General features: G+C 39.3%; 1 protein-coding gene across 4 annotated transcripts in view; it reads right to left on the bottom strand.

The window, feature by feature from the left end:
- Positions 1-2,282: 2,282 nt before the first annotated feature.
- Positions 2,283-19,342, bottom strand: part of LOC118411293 (ras-related protein Rap-2c-like) — a 35,454-nt gene continuing 18,394 nt past the window's right edge. Inside the window, exons 1-7 of one of the 4 annotated variants that reach the window (XM_035813474.1) lie at positions 14,177-14,310; positions 12,109-12,550; positions 8,748-8,821; positions 8,324-8,359; positions 6,660-6,707; positions 4,484-4,685; positions 2,283-3,168 (exon numbers count right to left, since the gene is read on the bottom strand). In XM_035813474.1, the coding sequence (XP_035669367.1) occupies positions 2,885-3,168; positions 4,484-4,685; positions 6,660-6,707; positions 8,324-8,359; positions 8,748-8,821; positions 12,109-12,460 (996 nt within the window). In that variant the 5' untranslated portion in view covers positions 12,461-12,550; positions 14,177-14,310 and the 3' untranslated portion in view covers positions 2,283-2,884. Of the gene's footprint in view, positions 3,169-4,483; positions 4,686-6,659; positions 6,708-8,323; positions 8,360-8,747; positions 8,822-12,108; positions 12,551-14,176; positions 14,311-19,342 lie in introns of those variants that run through there. The other 3 variants (XM_035813473.1, XM_035813475.1, XM_035813476.1) reach the window with 3 other exon arrangements.

Here is a 19,342-nt window from a genome sequence, read left to right as displayed (position 1 = left end):
CGGACTCCCCGCTATAGATGCGAAACGCCCTTTGTACCGTGACACATGTTCCATCCCGTATCACCTGAGGTACCCGCCCCTTCGCGGGTCGGATCACCGGACTACACTCCGCAAGGGGGTGATTCGACCCGCGGTCGGGCTGGGACTGTTGGTGATACGGGATATACGGAACATTTGCCATTCGTGCCAGGTGCCACCTACATGATATATATACCCGCCCAAGAAACAACAATTCTAATACAGACGAGGCCAAAAGTTGATAAACATTGTAAGATTAAACATTTGTAAGAGTTCTGGAGACTGCTGTTCTTTGTATGAGTTGCGAGGCTTGGAAAGAGGAGTCGTCTCCGACACCACAAAGTTTTAAAATGTTTGAAAAAGTTCTATTGAGACCCTATACGCTACCAGAATTTGCGTCCATATCAGTGAGTACATACTGGCCCATTAAAAAAGTCGCAACAGAGCTTATCACGGCCCGGATAATGTATGTATCAGGCCGGATATCATATAGATGTCTTGAATTAATTGTAATCTTCTGAGCTGTACTAACCTCAATATCCACGCCATACGTTCGTTCTAATGACTTGTCTCTCAAGGCTGTCTTCAGCAGTATTTGCACAGCTGTAATATCCTCCCGGTCTACTGTGTACAGCAGCGCATCTCCCATGGGTACGCCGTGGTCTAACAAAACCTCGGCCACTTCGTGCAATCCTCTGTCCACGGCCAGCTCCAGGACAGACCTCCCGAACTCGTCCCGAAGTGTCCCGAGGTTCGGGCGGGCGTCTGAGTTAACACTTTCCTCCATGAGGGCCACAGACACTCCCACCACGTCGTTATTACGGACCAGACCCAGAAAACGTTCATCCATGATCTTGGAGTGTTTGTGAAGTTACAGCCTGTAGTTTAACCGTGAACTGTATGGCACAAAGCGGTGTCGTCAACTTATACCGCTTCAAGCCGTCCATGGTGTGAATATGGCGTGAGAGAAATGTGACCTCTGTCTCGCTAAGTAACTTTTAAGTCATGCCTTAAGGCGTATGATTGTAGTCATAGAGACTTACCTTATTGGTTATCATGTGAATGTTGTAATGAAATACTTTTGTTTGTTTGTAATTAGCATCAACATCTAGATATCATACGTTACAGATAGTTTTGCGTAGCTTTGACATTTATGAGATGCCAAAAACAGCAACATTTGTGAGTAAATGCTGGAAAAATAGTGTATTACCTTCGCCGTGTTTCATTACCCCCTCCCCAGCCATTTGAGTAATTACGCAATCCCGGAAAGTGGTCCCACAGAATGACATGGATCTTACTGTGTTCTTTAGCTATATTTTCAGAGAAAACCTGATATGTAAATGTAGCAAAGACAAACACTCCCACACACGCACGCTCAAACACATATTCACACACAAACATACAAACACGCACACGCACACTCACTATAGATTATTAGATAAACAGTGGCAGCTAATTAATATGTATAATGTACGAACTATGTAAACTATGAGAAACTTCTTTTATTGATATTTTTATCCTCTCTATCATTCAATAAATCAGATCTATTGTAAGCGTACATCTTTGATGTAACCTTGTTGGAAGTAACCTTGTGTATCGTAGAACATTTACTGTACACTTGATCGTTTAGTAAGTCAGGGAATCTCAACGTTTAGCAGTAGTTTGGGGACACCTTGCGAGAAAATTCATAAGTGCACCCTTGTCAAAGTTATCCTCCGCAAAATGTCTTCAATGCGTAACACGAAGACAAATCTTGAGCAATAAACTTCCCAAGACAATTCTTAAGAGTCTTAGATACAGTAATGTACATAGATCGGATGCGATATCATATTTACAATATAGTTACATTATTTCAAAAACCATCTATGCAAACATCGATGCACAATTCGAAGTGAGCAACCATTAAACAGGTCCTGTCAGGTGATCTGTCACGCGATCCGTTCTTCTACCAATCAAACAAAAGTAAGCAATCCCCTGTCACCAAAAGTAAGTTACTTTTTATAGGTAATGTGGTTTTATAACAACAGTTGAAAACATAAAATGTATATTTACAATAGTCCGAGGAAATGAAATACTTTGATTAGAAAGAAGTAAATTGAATAATTATACATTATCTTAAAATATGATTAGTTTCATAAAATATAGTCCACACTGATTCCTCTTCTCCATTCTCCTAGCACAAGTGATTAGTGACTGTACTTCGTATCTCTCCCGTTAGCACAGTACAGTAGTGTGCTTTAAAGGTACTCAATGTAAGATTAGGATTATCGTGATTCACTTTATTCGTTCATTACAACATTTGTGGAATATTGCAGCAATTATACATGAAATACTGTAAGAAATACTGCAACAACATATAGAAACGGTGTAAACATCTGTGAAATCAAAGATATCAAATATAATCAATTGACTGACGTTGTGAAAATTGTGGAAAAAACAAACATTTTTAAGAGTACATGTCGATGAACACCTTCTTAACAATATAGGAACACCTTTTTCAGTATCTCTGTATTTATTTATGTTGCAGCTAAATGATAACAGGAACCCCTCTCTCAGTCATTGTTATTGCAGCGCATTCAAATTTCTAATTTTATCATTTCTATGTTACATACAACACCTGCAATTACATTCTTTGTCGCTGGGATTCGAAGACAGCAGGCGAAAACTATACATCTTTCATCGGAACCGTGTTGACGTCCTCTCATTATCAGTGATTCTTTTCCTTTTATTCTTTCTGCCATATCATGGAGGTTCTATGCAACAAGCCCTTTCCCGTTGATAATCACTCATACTCAGGCGCTAAAGAGGTCAAAGTTCATTGCAATTCATTGTGGGAACATGATATTGTACCGTCGAAGGTTTGAATTCACAGAACCGACAGATCGTTACAGGAGCTGGACACCAATCTGTTCCTCCTCTTCTTCGGTAACATGGAGGTGAGCAGGTTTTTGGCTTTACCCAGAATACCCTTGCTGCCTCGTCTTTCCGATGACGCCATTTTCTGCATGAGCTCGGAGTCGCGCTCCTCCACGTTGCTACGGAGACGGATCTGTCGGACGACACCTTCGAACAGCTCGTCGATGTTGTGACGTATCGTTGTTGACGTCTCGATGAACTTGCACTCCATGACCTTGGCGCATGCGGTGCCCTCTGCAAAAGAATACAGAAGACACAACATTAATCTCAATCATTAATCGTAGCCGTTTGGCAGCAAATTGTAATGTAGTGGTTCGGAGTTAGACCGCAGGGAGAAGATTGAAAAATGTGAATGCTTGACACATTTGCAGCTTGTTCGGCATTGTTTCTTTTTTCATGGGATTTAGCTACACGCTTTAAAAGTAAAGTTGTAAGCAAGTCGGAGTCTGCAAAATAATGTTTTCACTATTTCATAATTCATCTTGATCGGCTTCTATGTCTCTCACTGCTAGGCAGTCATGTCTGTCATGGGCCTATCCTCAGTAAGCTATACTCGGATGAGCCACTAGGAGTGCTGTTAAGCCAGGCTATCAGCTATGCAGGCAAGGAATAGAACAGTGAAACAGTCGTGACAATCTACAAGGTCAACGTCCTTTAGGACGAAATGAAGAGTCATGTTAACAACAAGCAATTCTTTTGAACAAGTCCCCGGAGGTAAGACCTATCTCCTCGAACCACCTCTTGGTGCAAATGTATTATTCAACGATTCCTCTAGGGATGTTGGAGATGAGTACAGGCCCAAGGCCCTCATTATCATATAAATGCAAACCTGGACGTCCCATAAATCGTGGAAGATACTGCAATACCAATACCATTCATCTAAGACGGCAGGTATAATCAACTAAATTTGAAAGTGTCGAAAGGTTGCTGCAACATGCTTCGATTCAACATCGTCATTATTGAAGAGGCCTCGTGTATTGAAGCGGGCCGTCATTGTTCTCCATTGTCTCGAGTCATCATGATGATATCGTTCCGTGCCAGTACTACTTCGAGGGTATATTAATCATGAAGGAAAATTGTATATATGGCATTCCTGTGTTCCTGTTGGGCCATGTTGATTTCATTATAATCATATAAATGACATCTGTCCGAACAGCAATTTTCGTCCATACTCTTAATCGTGCAAAGCAGCTACAAAAAGAGGGAAATGTATTCCCTCAATTGCAAAATTATATCGTGGGATGCCAAAGTCAATTCCAAATCAATAAAAGATGTGAAAGGACTGAAATGAAGAATCTATTGTTCGGTTTACCATCTTCTATGTGCTCAGTCCTTTCCAATTACTTGAATTTTATCACGAAGGCAACTTTTTTCCTAACCTTGCTTTTTATTTGCATGCTCGCATCAGTTTTGGGGTTTCCAAAGGATGTCATGCATGTAATAGAATCAATATGGCCTTGCAAAATATGATGAAGTGATAAAGTTTGTATGAATATGAAAATGTCAATATCAATTATTACTCAATATCTTTATTATCAAGAATTGCAACCTTTCTTCTTGACCTCTCGCGATCTTTCCAAGTCTCGTTTGTTGCCGACAAGGATGACGGGAATGTCGTGGAGGGGTCTGCTTCTTCTCAACTTGATGAGTAGTTTGGAGGCCGTCTTGAAGCTCTCCCTGTCGTTGATGGCGTACACTATCAGGTAGGCGTCTCCCTTTGGGATGTACTGGTCTCTTCTTCGGACGTAGTTCTGAAGATAAGAACAATATGGCAAAAATTCATCTTTGTGACAAAGACATGATTTTGAACAAAGGTCTTCATATTGCCATAGATGCCGTAGGAAAAATGTCAGAATTTTGCATTATGTAGCCTATAAAATATGAAAATTGCTTCAAAAACAACGAATTGTTTTAGTTTTAGGATACTGCAACATTAAACACGTCTCAGTTTCTTATAGATATTTACTACTCTTATTATATGTTATATGGTGAGCATATGCGCATATATTAAGAATCGGAGAAAAATGAATTATTATTATAATGAAAATAACCATCAATCGAAATTCATATCATGAAGATTAGAAATATTGTGTTGTTGATTAAAAATAGCGCTCCCAATTATAAGAGGAATATTAAAAGGCAAGGAGGAAATTAATCATATTCCATAAGGACTTTTAATTGTAATCAAAGTAATGTAATGATCATTGAGGATGGAATGTAATGTGACGAAAATGAAGACAACATTGTTAAAAACGACATTTGGCTTGATTGACATTGTTAAAAATGGCATCTATGTCTATTTTTGGCACGGTAGATCTCAATCTTTTAACTCGCCAAAATGGACATTTGATTTTCTTATTGTATTTGCCATTTGTATGTATCTTTGCCACAGTATTGTAAACTCAAGCACGTCTTTAAAGGTCAAATCACAACGTTGCAGTCCTATCCATTTAACGGATCACTAATGTGGCAGCATGTTTCATATTCCGTTTATCATTTCCACTGGCAGTTCGGATTTTATTGCATCAGCGACCGTCAGCTAAGATTGCCTTGTGTACCATGGGTTTTCTTTCGAAATTATTACACGAATCGGTCGACGGGATAGAGTGTAAACGAATGTCAATGTAAAAGTTTCGACTCCACTTCAGGTCAAGGATTCGAGGAAATTTCTGTGATAAGTTTTTTTTATTCCTTTATGAAAACTGAGCTATTACAATCAGTTGGTCTGTCTGTTTGTTTGTTTGCCCTAGTGAGAGTCCGCAGCTATGTGAATATTGTAGTGTGCTAATTGCAGCATGCCACGTTGCACGACAGAATTGGTGTAATGGAATACTTGGAGAATTGGAAGCCTGGTTTGGCTCTGATCCGATGTTGTAGACAGCCAGGAAGTTATCACAATTGCTACAGCCACACAGTGGTCACAAGTCTTTAGGGGTATCCATTTTTATATTTGACATGAATTTAAATTTCTCACTCGCTCGTCACTGATTTCATTTGTGAGAATGATTTAAAAGAGACCAAATTTCTGCGTAGATAAGACGTATATATCAGAAGTGACATGCCTCAAAATACTCTGGAAAGTAAACTTTTTGTGGATGAATAATTGCTGCTTTAAATGCCGTGGCCCGTACAGTCCCCGTGTTCAAGAATATCTAGACATCTTATCGACCACGCTTCAGGCCACCATGTCTCAAAGGCGGGGGACGTCTCAGTCGTGAAGAAAGGCCCAGATTTGTAGACATGATAAAAGTCCTGCGGGGAATCTTAAATGGATATTTGGGCCTTCAGGCAGTCCTTTGGATAATCCTGCGGCGGTTTTAAAAATGCATGGCGATCCATTTGGGCTGTAAATAATGATGGAATTGGTAATTTAATTAGTTATGCATTGTGTAAGTGTGTCGCAATCTTATAGTAGCCTTCAAAGTTCAAAACAATCATCTTTCATTTATTTCGGAATTTTGATTTGTAACCGTTGTATAGATAAACCATTGGCTTTGGATAAATGACATATAAACGGGGTAATTAACGTTACTTTATAAACTACATATATTGTTTATTTTGCAACAAGTCAATATTGATTTGCAATATACATATCGACGACTTTTTATACGTGAAACACGACATGAATAGAAAAGAATTGAAAAAAAAATCAGAATTGAAGCTCTTGGTACAGGAAGATTCAGAGATAGGAGAAAATTTCATCAAAAACCGATAAAAACTCTTACCTCATTTCCCTCTCCATTCTCCTCCTTATGCTTATCCTGAACGGCTAGCTTTGTAGTAAAAGGGTTTCGGAAAATGTTAATTTGTATACTGTACCATTTCATTCTTCAAGGCAAAAGGGAGAAAAAGAGATAATCTTAACAATTGTAATGAGGCTCGTACATTGTGTGAAGTCGAAAGATTGCAAAGTTTCAATTCATTAAAGGAAATTTATGATGATAATTCATTAAATGAAATTCATGATGATGATGAATCTACGAGTCACAATATGTTACTGATTAATTTCGCTGGCATATTTTGACCCGGGGTCGTCACGTTTATCTGCAATTGCCTTGATGCAACTATCAGAAATGTTATATTGATATGACTGAACGGTCAAAGGTCGATTCGCCACATTGTCAGGTTGCAACAGTAAGTTTAGCTACATGGCAGACCGTTGAATCTAATTCGCCACATGGCATGGCACTCATAAGTACTCAGCTTGGCCTTTATCAGTAGCATATGCTTTATTGTGACATACGGATAGCAAGACATATGTCATGATGTCATTCGTTAACACATCTATAAGTACATATGTGGTAGTAGGGATGCGATTTCGAATGCTTTTTGACCATCTAGAAAACTACCATTAATGAGAAGCGACCAGCGTAGTTGCCACCCCACAGCTCTGCAGGGATGTCTAATTCTATTAGACTCTTTACTTTAGAAATTTAAGGCCTTATAGCACCGAACATTCATTGGTTAATAATTAATGGGGTTAACGCTGTTTTCCTTTATGTATAACGAGCCATCTGGAACTGTCTCCGTCTCGAGAAATTATCTAGTAATACAAGTCTGGAGTTATGGCATTCGAACAATGCGAGCCAGGTTCAATTGACAGTGATACATATTGTCAGTGAAGTCAGTGAAGCAGCTCATTGAGTTAGATTAGTCTATTTAGCACACTGTTGATGCCATACAAAAGTCTATGCCCTATTTGGTCTCTAAACTCAGCAAACATGATGTTATATCCTACCTGCCCCCAGAGGGCGATCATTATGGAATAACAGGAAGTTTCCTTTATCGTTTCCTGTTGTTTACGAACAATGTGGGATTATGGGGGATTTCAATATGACGACATACACGATTACTACAAGGTCCTTGTGGTATAAACAGACCCTTTCCCAACGTTAGAAGTGAAATACAAGTGTTTATGTTTAACATTACAGGTTTTATCAAGGGGCTTTTATCAACAAGCTCCTTGGTTTTATAAATCGTCCTAAAATTACATGAATGTGACTTAAGAAAAGACGAAAATGTAGCAGCCATTCCTGAATTTACATCAAAATACAAATTGTCGTTCGTTTTATTAACGGTTGCCTCTCAGATTTGCTATCGTATATTGCTGCTGTACGCCCGAGACAAGTAGCGTAGCTGTGATGATCCTATGGATAATTAATTCCACTGCATTTTAAATGATCACGTAATACAATCTGTATGTCCTTCTTGTTTCACCCCTGTGTAAGTAGTATAACATATGGCGATGAATTTAGGCAAAAATATTGAATGCATCTGTAAATTGAAAATTCTTTTCTTCTTCAAATGTTTTCTTTATATGAAAAAGTATAAAAATTCAAATTATGATATAGATATTTCATCAAATTACAAAAAGTTGGACTCTATTCACCTCGGATTCCTCGTCCTCACACAACCGTTGACAAAGCTGCTTGAAGCGTGCGAGGAAAGCGGCATGTAATGTACAGCGCAACTGTTACATCTGCACATGCAGGAACTACACATCTGCATGATGATGCACGATGTTTACATCTACACGGGATGACATCTACACACGCAACATCTACATAATATTCTTATATACAGCAATCATTACAAAAATGTCCTTAACACGCAATGCAGTATACTAATAGATGCAATTGTAACATTATTAGCTCTATTCATTTCTAGTTCTTCACGTTTCCTATTGCACTTTTACTGTATTTTGCGGTAAGCCATATCTACGTGAAGCCATGCGTTTATCAAAAGTAAGCTCATTATGCCGGATTTAGTATTAAGAGAGTCCGGATAACAGAGAAAGACGGAATGATACTCACGTGACCGGAAGTGTCCGTTAGATGCAGAGTGGTTTCCATCCCGTCCACGCTGAATGTTCTCTCGTTCATATCGACTGGAAAGTAGACATGAATATTGTGATTATTTTGATAATGTAACATAAAAACTAGAAAGGTAACATTTGCAACCAAATGTATAATATCAACATTCATTTAGTCTATATGATGACCAGTGCCTTCACCTGTTACCTAATACAATCGAACACCATGGGGTGTCTGCTACTTTACCATTAACCACGGTGATAGCCTTTTGGTCCAGGTCTTTGACCTTATTTGAGCAGAAGAAGAGGGAAATCCGAGCAAAAACAATCCCGTAAAGGTTAAATATTAACATAACTGACTACTAATATCGTCATTTTGCATTTCTAAGATCCCTTCTATATCACTAGACTGATTCTTTTTTTTAATATTAAGCTAGAGCTTACAGAGGTCGACTTCTCATTACCACGCCCCTTTTGGTTATGATACGTTTTCTATTTGGAAGAAGTTAATTTGGAAATTACCCCCCCCCCCTGTCAAAAATGCGTAGGAATGTCATGCTGAAATTTGTTCTTTATCTTCAAGGGGACCTACATGTTTAGATCGATACAAATCCATATCCAAAAGGAAGCTACATAAAGACTTTGTTACTAGTTATTAGATGTAATTTCCAAGCAAAAATGTCTTGATAATTCAATGATCATCTAATGACATTGTCAGTAAATATTTTATACGAACAAAGATGAATCAGAGTGATTCACTGCGTGTGTAATTTGATATCGACTCGGTTACTGCCTTAATTACAGGGAGAAAATCAATGCAACCTGATAATGAGATTCTGATGTTGGATCTGGTTTGACAATCTCATGTGTAATGAACCTGATGATATGAGAGACATGTTCCGGGAATTCAATGACCCGGAGCCTCGCTGTTCTGGGAACTCGTTAAAGCTGCAGATGACCACGGAACCTCATAGCCTGTTGATCTCATTTGCGAAATGAAGCGTGGAATTCGTAATCCCAAGTATCATGAATACTTAAAGTATTAAGTTATTAGGGATTAAGACAGTCATATTTTAGCTTTATGAGAGAAAATCTGATCCAGTGACTATACACGTACAATTAGCTTATTTACCAAAATCCATTGGTTACTTGAAACCTCAGATGTCAATTTATACATATATAATTCCTTGGCAGCTAACTCCATGGGGCAAGCCATTGTCCGATTCGGTTATTTTGCAGCAACTCAATGAATATGCTTTTATTATAGTGACTTGTAGATGTTCTAATTATGAATGACTATTTTTGTCGGTGTACGAACTTTAAATTTCGAAAGCATTTCGTATTAATCTGTCTCATATTTGATCCATCTGCATCGCGTATATGTCGATGTTGTTTTGAGATTATCTAAATTGATGTATTCAATCGACTGCATTGAAGGTCAGTTGTGAAATGCTTTTGTTATTAGCAAATCGAAGATGAGGAAGTCATTGCCTCGGTGTACGGAGGTGTTTTTAGATACCTGAAGAAACTAGGAAGTGATTGGAAAATAGGCTACTACTATATTACGGGTAGGGATTGTTTTATCATTTTCCCTGTGTTTCCGCAGTAATAAATTTCCATATGCTAGTCAATATGTGGCAGGAAATGATCAATGGGCACATGGGATGTTAATCAAAGCCTTATTTCCTCAATCGGTCAATCATAATCAATATTTGTTTAAGATTTCGTCATTAGTAGATCAGTGAAATACATTATTAGAAAGACATATGTTACCTGTTTTATTTATGTTACCCATTCTACTTACGTTTACTACACAATTTGTTACTATGTTACAATTTTCAATAAGTTTTACCTATTTCTTTGTGCATACTTCGTCAGAGTTTAACTGGGCTACCCAGCAGTTTAAAATTTTCAATTAATAACAATAAACAAAAAGAAACTAGATATTTCTTGGAGCTCCCGTTGTTCATGAAATATTCATCATGAAGACTAGCGCTGAGTGTACTGTAACTCATGATTGCCATAGTATTGCCTAAATCTGTCATGTGTGCCAATGCGGCCTCGCATTGTCCATTCAATCAAACCAGCTGCATAGCCTGTAGGTTGCAGAAGTATCGGTTCCATCGCGTGAAAACTGCTTGCAGTCATAATCACCTAGTAGAAACAGTGATAAACTGATAGGAAAAGTTTGCCCAGTAAGGGAGATGCATAACTTGTGTGGAATGTGAAAGCGCAATTAACATTCAGGGGCCGGAATTTCAGTTCGTCTGTTGAAAGCTAGGCTATTAGCGGTCATTATGACAAATATGCGGTCCGATATTGCACGTTCCGGAATGGGGCGAGTGATGTGTCACGTTGACGTGTGTCTGCCGTGAATTACCACTCCAGGTGGCGGCACACGGAAGCTCGGCACCGCTGAGTACTTATCCCAGCACTTATCACTCCCACGAGACGTCAGCAGCAGTAAAAACTCTGTTAAACATCCATCGCCCTAGATTTCAAATCTAGTCCGGAAAAGCCTTTTAGCCGAGGTCACGAAAAGGCCTCGATAAAAACAAGATACGGGGGGGACCCAGCTCACCCACAGCAACTACAGGATGTTGTGTGTAGAGATATAATGTACGACTTTGAATATTGAGGAGAATAATGTAAGAAACGTCAGAGGAAATTGTTCATCAGTCATAAATAGAGTTTTGTAAGTTAAGGCTGGCGTGTTTCGAAATATGTTTGCCGAATTACAATGTAACCATGAACTCTTATTTCATTTTGGTGAAATTTAACTCCAAATGCAAAGGCAGACCTCTAAAAGCTGTTTACCAGTGAATTTGTATTATAGAATAAAGTGTCGCGCAGTCAAGAATTTCCTTTTAGAGATAGAACAATCGGTTAAGTCTTAATGTGCCAATCGGTTCTCATCTAAAACTGATTAAGATTTCGTGGTTATCTTAATCTAACTTTTCCCATTTGTAGTCCGGAAGTTGCACAAATCTGTTTTCATTCTATCTGATAGACCACGACGGACCTTGCCACGCTGTGCCACTTAGGCTTTACCGATTTGATTATATGGATGGCATCTTCTGGTAACCCCAAAACTGATGCGAGCGTGAGAGTAAATATGTTGGACAAAAGAGGTTACCTTTAATCTGAAATCTAAGTGTCCTGGAAGGTTAAAAAATAACTGAACACACGTACAGAACATGTGCGAACTTGCCATTTAAATCAAGGAACAATTGCTCAAACAATTCAGGGAAAAGTTATTAATAAGTCACACGCAGACGGTGGTGCCTTGGTCAAAAAGATGCTAATGTATCCATATTTCATTTTGTTGGAAGAGGTTTAAACGAAAAAATTAGTATACGTACGCATCATTGAGTCATCCTCGTCCAGAAACTCCCGAATAATTTCAGTGGTGCAAAACTCTACTCTTAGCGCCGTTTTCCCGACGGCTGCCGATCCCATGACCACAACTTTGTATTCTGGAACTGACTTATGTAGCAGGTCATCCATCGACGACACTGATTGGTCAGTCCACCACTCGTCTCCATCATCATCGTCATCAAATATGGAATCATGGGTATTTTCGGAGATTCGAATCTGTGGCACGACGGGAAGGCTATGACGTTTCAAGGCCAGTCTATCCTCGGGAATTCCCAAGAGACACGTATGGCGTCGGTCGATTGGTTCGTCGAAAAAGTGGACACCTTTTTCCGCCATCTTGAATGTTGCTGTGACGTCACTTAGGGTTGTCCTATATTTTTTCTATCAGTGGATTCAGCTGGTTTGTCCTTTCACCCACTGAATTATCTGCAAAAAAAAGTTTAACAGAAGTTTGTGAAAACCATGCCCAGTCTAAAATTAAATATACATTAGAAAGATGTACACTGGAACAGGAAATAAGAAACAATTGCTATAAAGGCACAGCTAATCTTGCGTCAGATTAAATTCTATCAAATTGTCACAGTTGACTTTGAAGGTTACAATATAGTAGGATCAATGTATTGTGTTGACCTGCCAATAATATTACATGGTAATCTGCACGTACACCGTATCAGACTATTGGCTACTTATTGTACTATCATGATTAGATGCTGATATAAACGCTTTAGCGAACAAAGAACGACCTTTATTACATAGTTATCCTTTCCAGCATCAAAACCGTCAACAGTAATGAAGTACCCTTTCAAATCATTTCACTCGGAATAATGGAAAGACAAATTACCCCTTCCATTAACCATGAAATCCAATACTTCTGTACTAACTGTAGATTTCACCGCGTTGACATTGTCCTTCTCACAGAAACAACAACCGTTGCTACGTGGTGTGTATGTAACATAGGGGTGAGTGAACGTTTGGAAACATGCTAGCGTGTAATGTAAATACGACTGATTGTCGGAGTTTTTGTGACCATAGCTAACAACGTTCACAAATGTATGCATGGTTGATTTACTTCTTAAGCATAGCAGCCTATAGGATAAAGTGTGGCGTCGCTTTGCCTAACGTAATGTTAGCCTAAGGGTGTTTGGCAAAGCCCAAGGGTTTGGGGTTCGAGTCCCTTGATATGCTCTGACACTTTACCCCTGAGAAAAAGCATTTAACACAAATTTCCTCACTTCATTTGGGTGAAGACATGAATATCTAAGTTTCGGTAAGGACGTCCCTACGATACAACGTTAAACGTCTTGACTTTGCAATTATAAAATCGCTGTGTTAAAAACAATCGCAACTTTGTATTAGAACGAGCTAACAGCATAATAAACCAAACAATAAGGCCCTTTGATGGGTTTTACAGTTAGAATAAATATTAAGACAACGTAACAAACGGAAAACATTCTTGTCAGACTGATAGACACACACATGCAAACTCGACATGTTAGAATAATTGTCATAACATGATATTGACGACTTCATATTGAAAGTCATTCAAGAACGTGTGCATTATTAACTACACATGGAGACACAGCATGTCTTATAAGCTACGAATTGCATACATGTGATGTTTAAAGGAAACGTTACAGTGAACGCGCTCACATGGGATAACCTACGCAAGGTTGACATGCTGAAAGGATGAATAATTTTGCTACACACGCTGACAAAACCCGGAGTTTGACTTATTTACGGAGACAATGTCTTCGGTAGGTAGCATGCCATATCCCTGAATACATCCATATTTCCCCCTTCATTGCCTGATATGCTTTGCTCGCAGTTCTATCTAGCAACCATTGCCCTATCCAGTACCCGTTGCCATATTTTGTACTCCTTTGCTATCCAGAACGTGTCCAAAAAGTCTTTCTAACTGAGAGAAATACAACCCTACAGCCATAGCCAATACCGCATCGCTTTCAGTGCAGACACTATACTGAAGAACGGTACATAGTAAAAAAAAAACTATCGCAGAAAAAGAGACATATACGTCCAGACGTAAACACATACCAAAACAGTAGTCCTGCTTGATTACACAAGTTCCTTTTCCGTGGTCAGATGGATACCGAGTGTTTTTCCTGTGGCACAGCAGCCCAACTGACGTGCACCCCCACACACAGCTGTGTCTGGTCGATTCTGACGAGACCCTGAGCAATGCATGCTGGGTCAAAACCACTCTTACGTTGCCAACGATACAAAGTAAATTTGACACGTGTTTTATGGAACAGCCCGTGGAGACTCATAAATTATTCATAGATAACAGATTATTATTACTTATATGACACAAGAGAGAAAGATAATTAGGACTGCATCTCAGTATGCTTTTGTGTGGTGACGAATTGAACGACAACGCATCATACACATGTTTTGTATGTAACCGTTTGTTTTTGTTGAGCTAAATCAACACTATTATCACATCGCGAAAATCACCTAGTTTGGGTTTTCGATTTTTCTTCGTTTTCAGAACCAATTTACATTAAATTTTATATGACGTACGTTTAGCCTCATTGACCATTACATTCATGGTGATGTACATGTTCTATGTCTCTTTGACTCCATAATTTAAGAAATGTGTTTTCATCGCACTGTTTTTGTTTGCATTAAATTTTGTTCTATTTGCACACGTACCATAGTATACTATAGATAACACAAGGTATAGAGAAAAAAGATGGTTAGGTCATTAGGCCCCCCTCCCCCAATTCCCTTCCCATCGGTACACAGCATCACTCTGCAGCTGTAAACCTTTCAACAACATTGCCATGCTGTAATCCCGTATGGATTTATGAAGTGCTTAGTCTCGTTTCATTAGTCCCTTCTGCCCGTCTAGCAGTCTGGAAATCCACATCATAACTTCAAAGGAAAAGTTCCCACCAGTAAGGTATATTTACAGTCATGACTAGAATACATGATCACAACAAGACTCAGTGCAATTTCTAATACACGCAGTTGCCCTGACCGCTAGTGACCTATGGAATTGCCATGTTGTACCAAAATATCGACCTTGAAGTTGAAGTTTTGCATTTTCTTACATGGGAAGATTTAATCAATAGCAACATTCCCGCAAGATGTACCTAAAGGGCTAGGTTGACATATATGGTATCCTACTTTTCTATATTAAATATCAAAGTTGCATATTTTTTTCGTTGTAACCGTTGTAGTGCCTACTAGTGGCACATAGGCTAGCAAGTCTCTTTGCTGTTTTAGAAGTAGGGTATATTTGTACAGGGTTGCTAGCCGTGTTTACGGTACCTCCCTGAACACGGGGCCAGATTTTACGTTCCCCCCGAGAAGCTGCCCGAAAGGAAATGCCCTACACAGGATTGAACCGCGGTCTCTAGATCTCCGTTAATAACTAATTGGAAGCAAAATTCAACCGTGACGTTGCCACCAGTTGAGCTACAGGGACATCCACATATATTGCTGCAATGGGGCTTGGTCTATAGGGCTTACAGTACTAGTGTCCATCTCCTTTTTCTACATTCAGTGCCTTGTGCCATAACTTTGGTCGAGGACTACAGCCGAAGGGGTGTGGGGTCTTCAACTGCCTTTAATATGTACTATTTGTCATAAGAGCTTTAATGTTATTAGTACAATTTTGTCTTTGGTATGACTCGGCCAGGATTTGAATCCTCGACACTAAAAGAAGGCTTTACATACATATTACACCTGTGCTGTAGAGGTCTCAATAGTAATCTAGTGTTACATTCAAGACAGCCACGTGAGCGCACATTGGGCACGCCATTGTGAGAGAATTAAGCACTGAGATCAGATTTATTCATCGAGAAATCTATTGAATAGGGGGCACTTGCCCCCATCTTTTATCGAGTACTCAAAATCCCTGACGCGGTTTCCCACATCACCAGAATCGAGACATAGGATCTCCAATATAACACAGGGGATCTATAACTGCAATTCCAATACATAAGTTCACAGAATAAGGTTATTGTATATGTACATATGAAGTATTATGTAGATGTGGGTCGTCTGCAAAGTTTCAAAAGCACATTCACTGTCGAGTGAATAAGAGAAGCATTTTTGTGTTGTATTCAATTTGTTATATACGTGTCCTTACATGACATTTCAATGAATATTTAATGACCGTGTCATAACCTATTATCCTGCGTACTGTCATCAACAGCTTGATTAATTACCTCAGTGGCGAAAGATGTAACACATGGTCATATTAGCAATCGATAAAGTTTCCAATAGTAAATGGTACTGCTAGAGTAGAGTACAGCATATGAATATACAGCTGAAAACTGACACTATGACCACAACCAACTGCAAGGCACGGTTTACCACTACAGCTGCCATATGCATGACCTCTGACCTCAAACGTTATCTGACCTTCGAACGATACTGGACTTGATTTGGATTACGATTCTGATTCGATAATTGGATTTGAAAATGTTGTTTCTTTCAGCAGTGGCTAGGCTAGCGGAGACTGGATAGAAAAGTCACTGGTTCAATCCCCGGCATTCCTGGCTTGATGTTGTGTCCTTGAGGAGGGCCACTTTAGATGACTTTCCTCTTCCGGGCCCACCTAGGTGTAAAATGGTTCGGATAGTGAGGTAAAAGGCTGTGTTGAAGAAGAGGGAGGGGCTCCACCCATATGCAAGAAACAGTGCCCCTATAGCGTCAAAAAACTATGGGACTACCATTACTTCTGTAACTTTAAGTTCAGTCAGCTTGACTCAAGTTTAACGCTTTTCAGCAATTATTCAGCTTTTCAATCATTATTTATTATATAGTTATCCTAAACTTCGATGATTACATTTCTTACTCGCACCGTGTCTGCGTGGGCATCGGTTGTTCACATAACACAGGCGGTGTCTATTCAGATTTACATCGCATTACTGTGCTCAGTGGACCGATAAAGGAGATCCCATGATGTCATCAGGTATATGAACCATGAAATAGCTTTCAGGGACACTAAAAAGATGTCCCCAAGGTTATTATGCTGTGACAAAAAGATGTAGATCCCTTTTGAAACATAGCTCACAGTACTAATATAGAACTTTGTCATGTTCAAATATCCCAAAGTACATCTGACATCTACTGCCAGCCAGTCATACATTCGCCGAATGAAGTCATTGAAGCATCAATTCGTACTATATCGATTTTTCTTAACTACCTTTGCCAAGAAGGTTATGTTTTCGGTATCATTTGTATGTATGCATGCATGTGTTTGTATGTTTGTGTGTGTGTGTGTGTGTGTGTGTGTGTGTGTGTGTGTGTGTGTGTGTGTTCGTGTTTGTGTTTTGTGGTAAGACAGAATGGCTTAAGAAAGGCCTAGATGGATTGCAATATTTGGTATATGGGTAGGGCTTTCTGAGACCTTGAAATTATCAGATTTTGAGTGCCCTGTCTGTTTGTTGCGTGCTGCAGCATGACATCCGGTTTTGATATCTCGGGTTCTGGCTATCTGTTGTCGTGATTTTGGAGTGAAGGATAGTTCTTTAGGCAAGTGGTGTAGGTTTAAACCTCTAGTTGTTGAGAAACATACTCGCTGTTCCTCCAATGCATATTGCAATTACACAGAAGAATGGCATTTAAAGTGATTTTATCTACGAAACAATCATTTACGCATTGAATCTTTCGTAAGTGATGGAGCTACCTTTGTTGATAAAGATGGCTGTTACCGCCTCTGATGAGAGATACAATTACTCAGAAGAATAGGATCAAACCTAATTTTCCCACGAAGCAATCGAATCTCGAATTTACGCATTGAACGATTCGTAAGTGATGAAGCTACCTCTGTTGATAAAGATGGTTGTTGCCGCCTATGGTGCGAGATACAATTACTCAGAAGAATAGGATCAAAACTAATTTTATCTACGAATGAATCAAATCTCATCTGGCTACAGGAGGTTATCTTTCCCTAATGATAAAGTAGGCTATATGAATACCTGCAAGGAAACTAATTTTCATGGAATGAAATGAAATATCAAATAGCTCCTAGGGCCAATTATCCGTGTTTTAATTTCGACGGCTTCTTCACAGCTGGCGAGAGCGCATATAATGACATCTTCTGACAACAACAATTCTGTTGATTGTAAAAAAAATGTCACTCATTGTGCCAATTTACCAGGCTCAATCTACAACACGTCTCACTTGTACTTAATCACCTATCTGTGACGATTTTTCTGGAACTCGAACTCTCGAAATATTCAATACGTTCTATTCAATATGTAACGTTAACTTTACAAGAAGCTTACGGGAAAAAAGAACGTGTAAAAGATCAGGGAAAGTACTGAAATATCCTCATATATATGATGTATGTTTTGCATTACTGGTGATGTTGCAATACATAACCGAATGGTAGCATTGTGCTATCTGGAATATAAGAGGAAGGCATTAAGTGCTCACAGCTTTGCTGTAGTAATGTTACCAGCGCTGCATCATATTCATGTGGCTATGGCCATGGAGATTAAGTGATAAAAGTTTGTGCCTATAGTTGATGTGTTCTTTACTAGCGCTTGATGCGTTAACAGCATCATCTATCAGTACATAATAGTGATAGCACTCTCATGAGTAGTAAGAATAATGGCACATCTATGCGTGGGTTGAGAAAAGATAAAGTTTGTTTCTCTGTTCGTTATCTTCAGACAGATGTCGAAGAGATAAAACCCTGACTACAAGACAGACGTGCAAACATTACAAGAACACACGGCAAACAAGATGGACTCTTATATTCAGCATATACTCATGCCAACAAGCTACTGGACACGAGCTCTAGAGGCCATGAGTTTGCTTTCTAGAATTCCTGGCTAGATGATATGTCATTGCCATTGGGAAAGGCATTTTGTACAGCTTTCCTCATTCTACCCATGTGTAAAAACGGGTACCTGACTTCGGCTTGGGAGGTACTAGTAAAGGGCAGTGAAAGGAGAGGGATGGGCTCTGCCTTCCAAAACCGTACCCGAGACATAGTGGGCAACAACTCACTGCCCCGACGGCCTCAAGAAAGCTATGACACTGTCGTACATTTGGTTTTATGCAGGAATGCATCTCTGAAATGTAAACCCCCTATTTACAAGATTTAACGTATGTACAGGTTCAAAGCATGGCTATCAACGCATGAAATGCCATAGCCATGTATATCCACGCTTGAATGGCTACCCCGACTGTTCATCAGTCTCCGCCCGTTGTGAAGCGATCCGTAGTACCGCCGGA

The sequence above is a fragment of the Branchiostoma floridae genome, chromosome 3 (genome assembly GCF_000003815.2).
Source record: "Branchiostoma floridae strain S238N-H82 chromosome 3, Bfl_VNyyK, whole genome shotgun sequence".
Classification (NCBI taxonomy): domain Eukaryota; kingdom Metazoa; phylum Chordata; class Leptocardii; order Amphioxiformes; family Branchiostomatidae; genus Branchiostoma; species Branchiostoma floridae.
The sequence above is the reverse complement of the archived record's forward strand: the minus strand, read 5'-3'. Positions and strand labels throughout refer to the sequence as shown.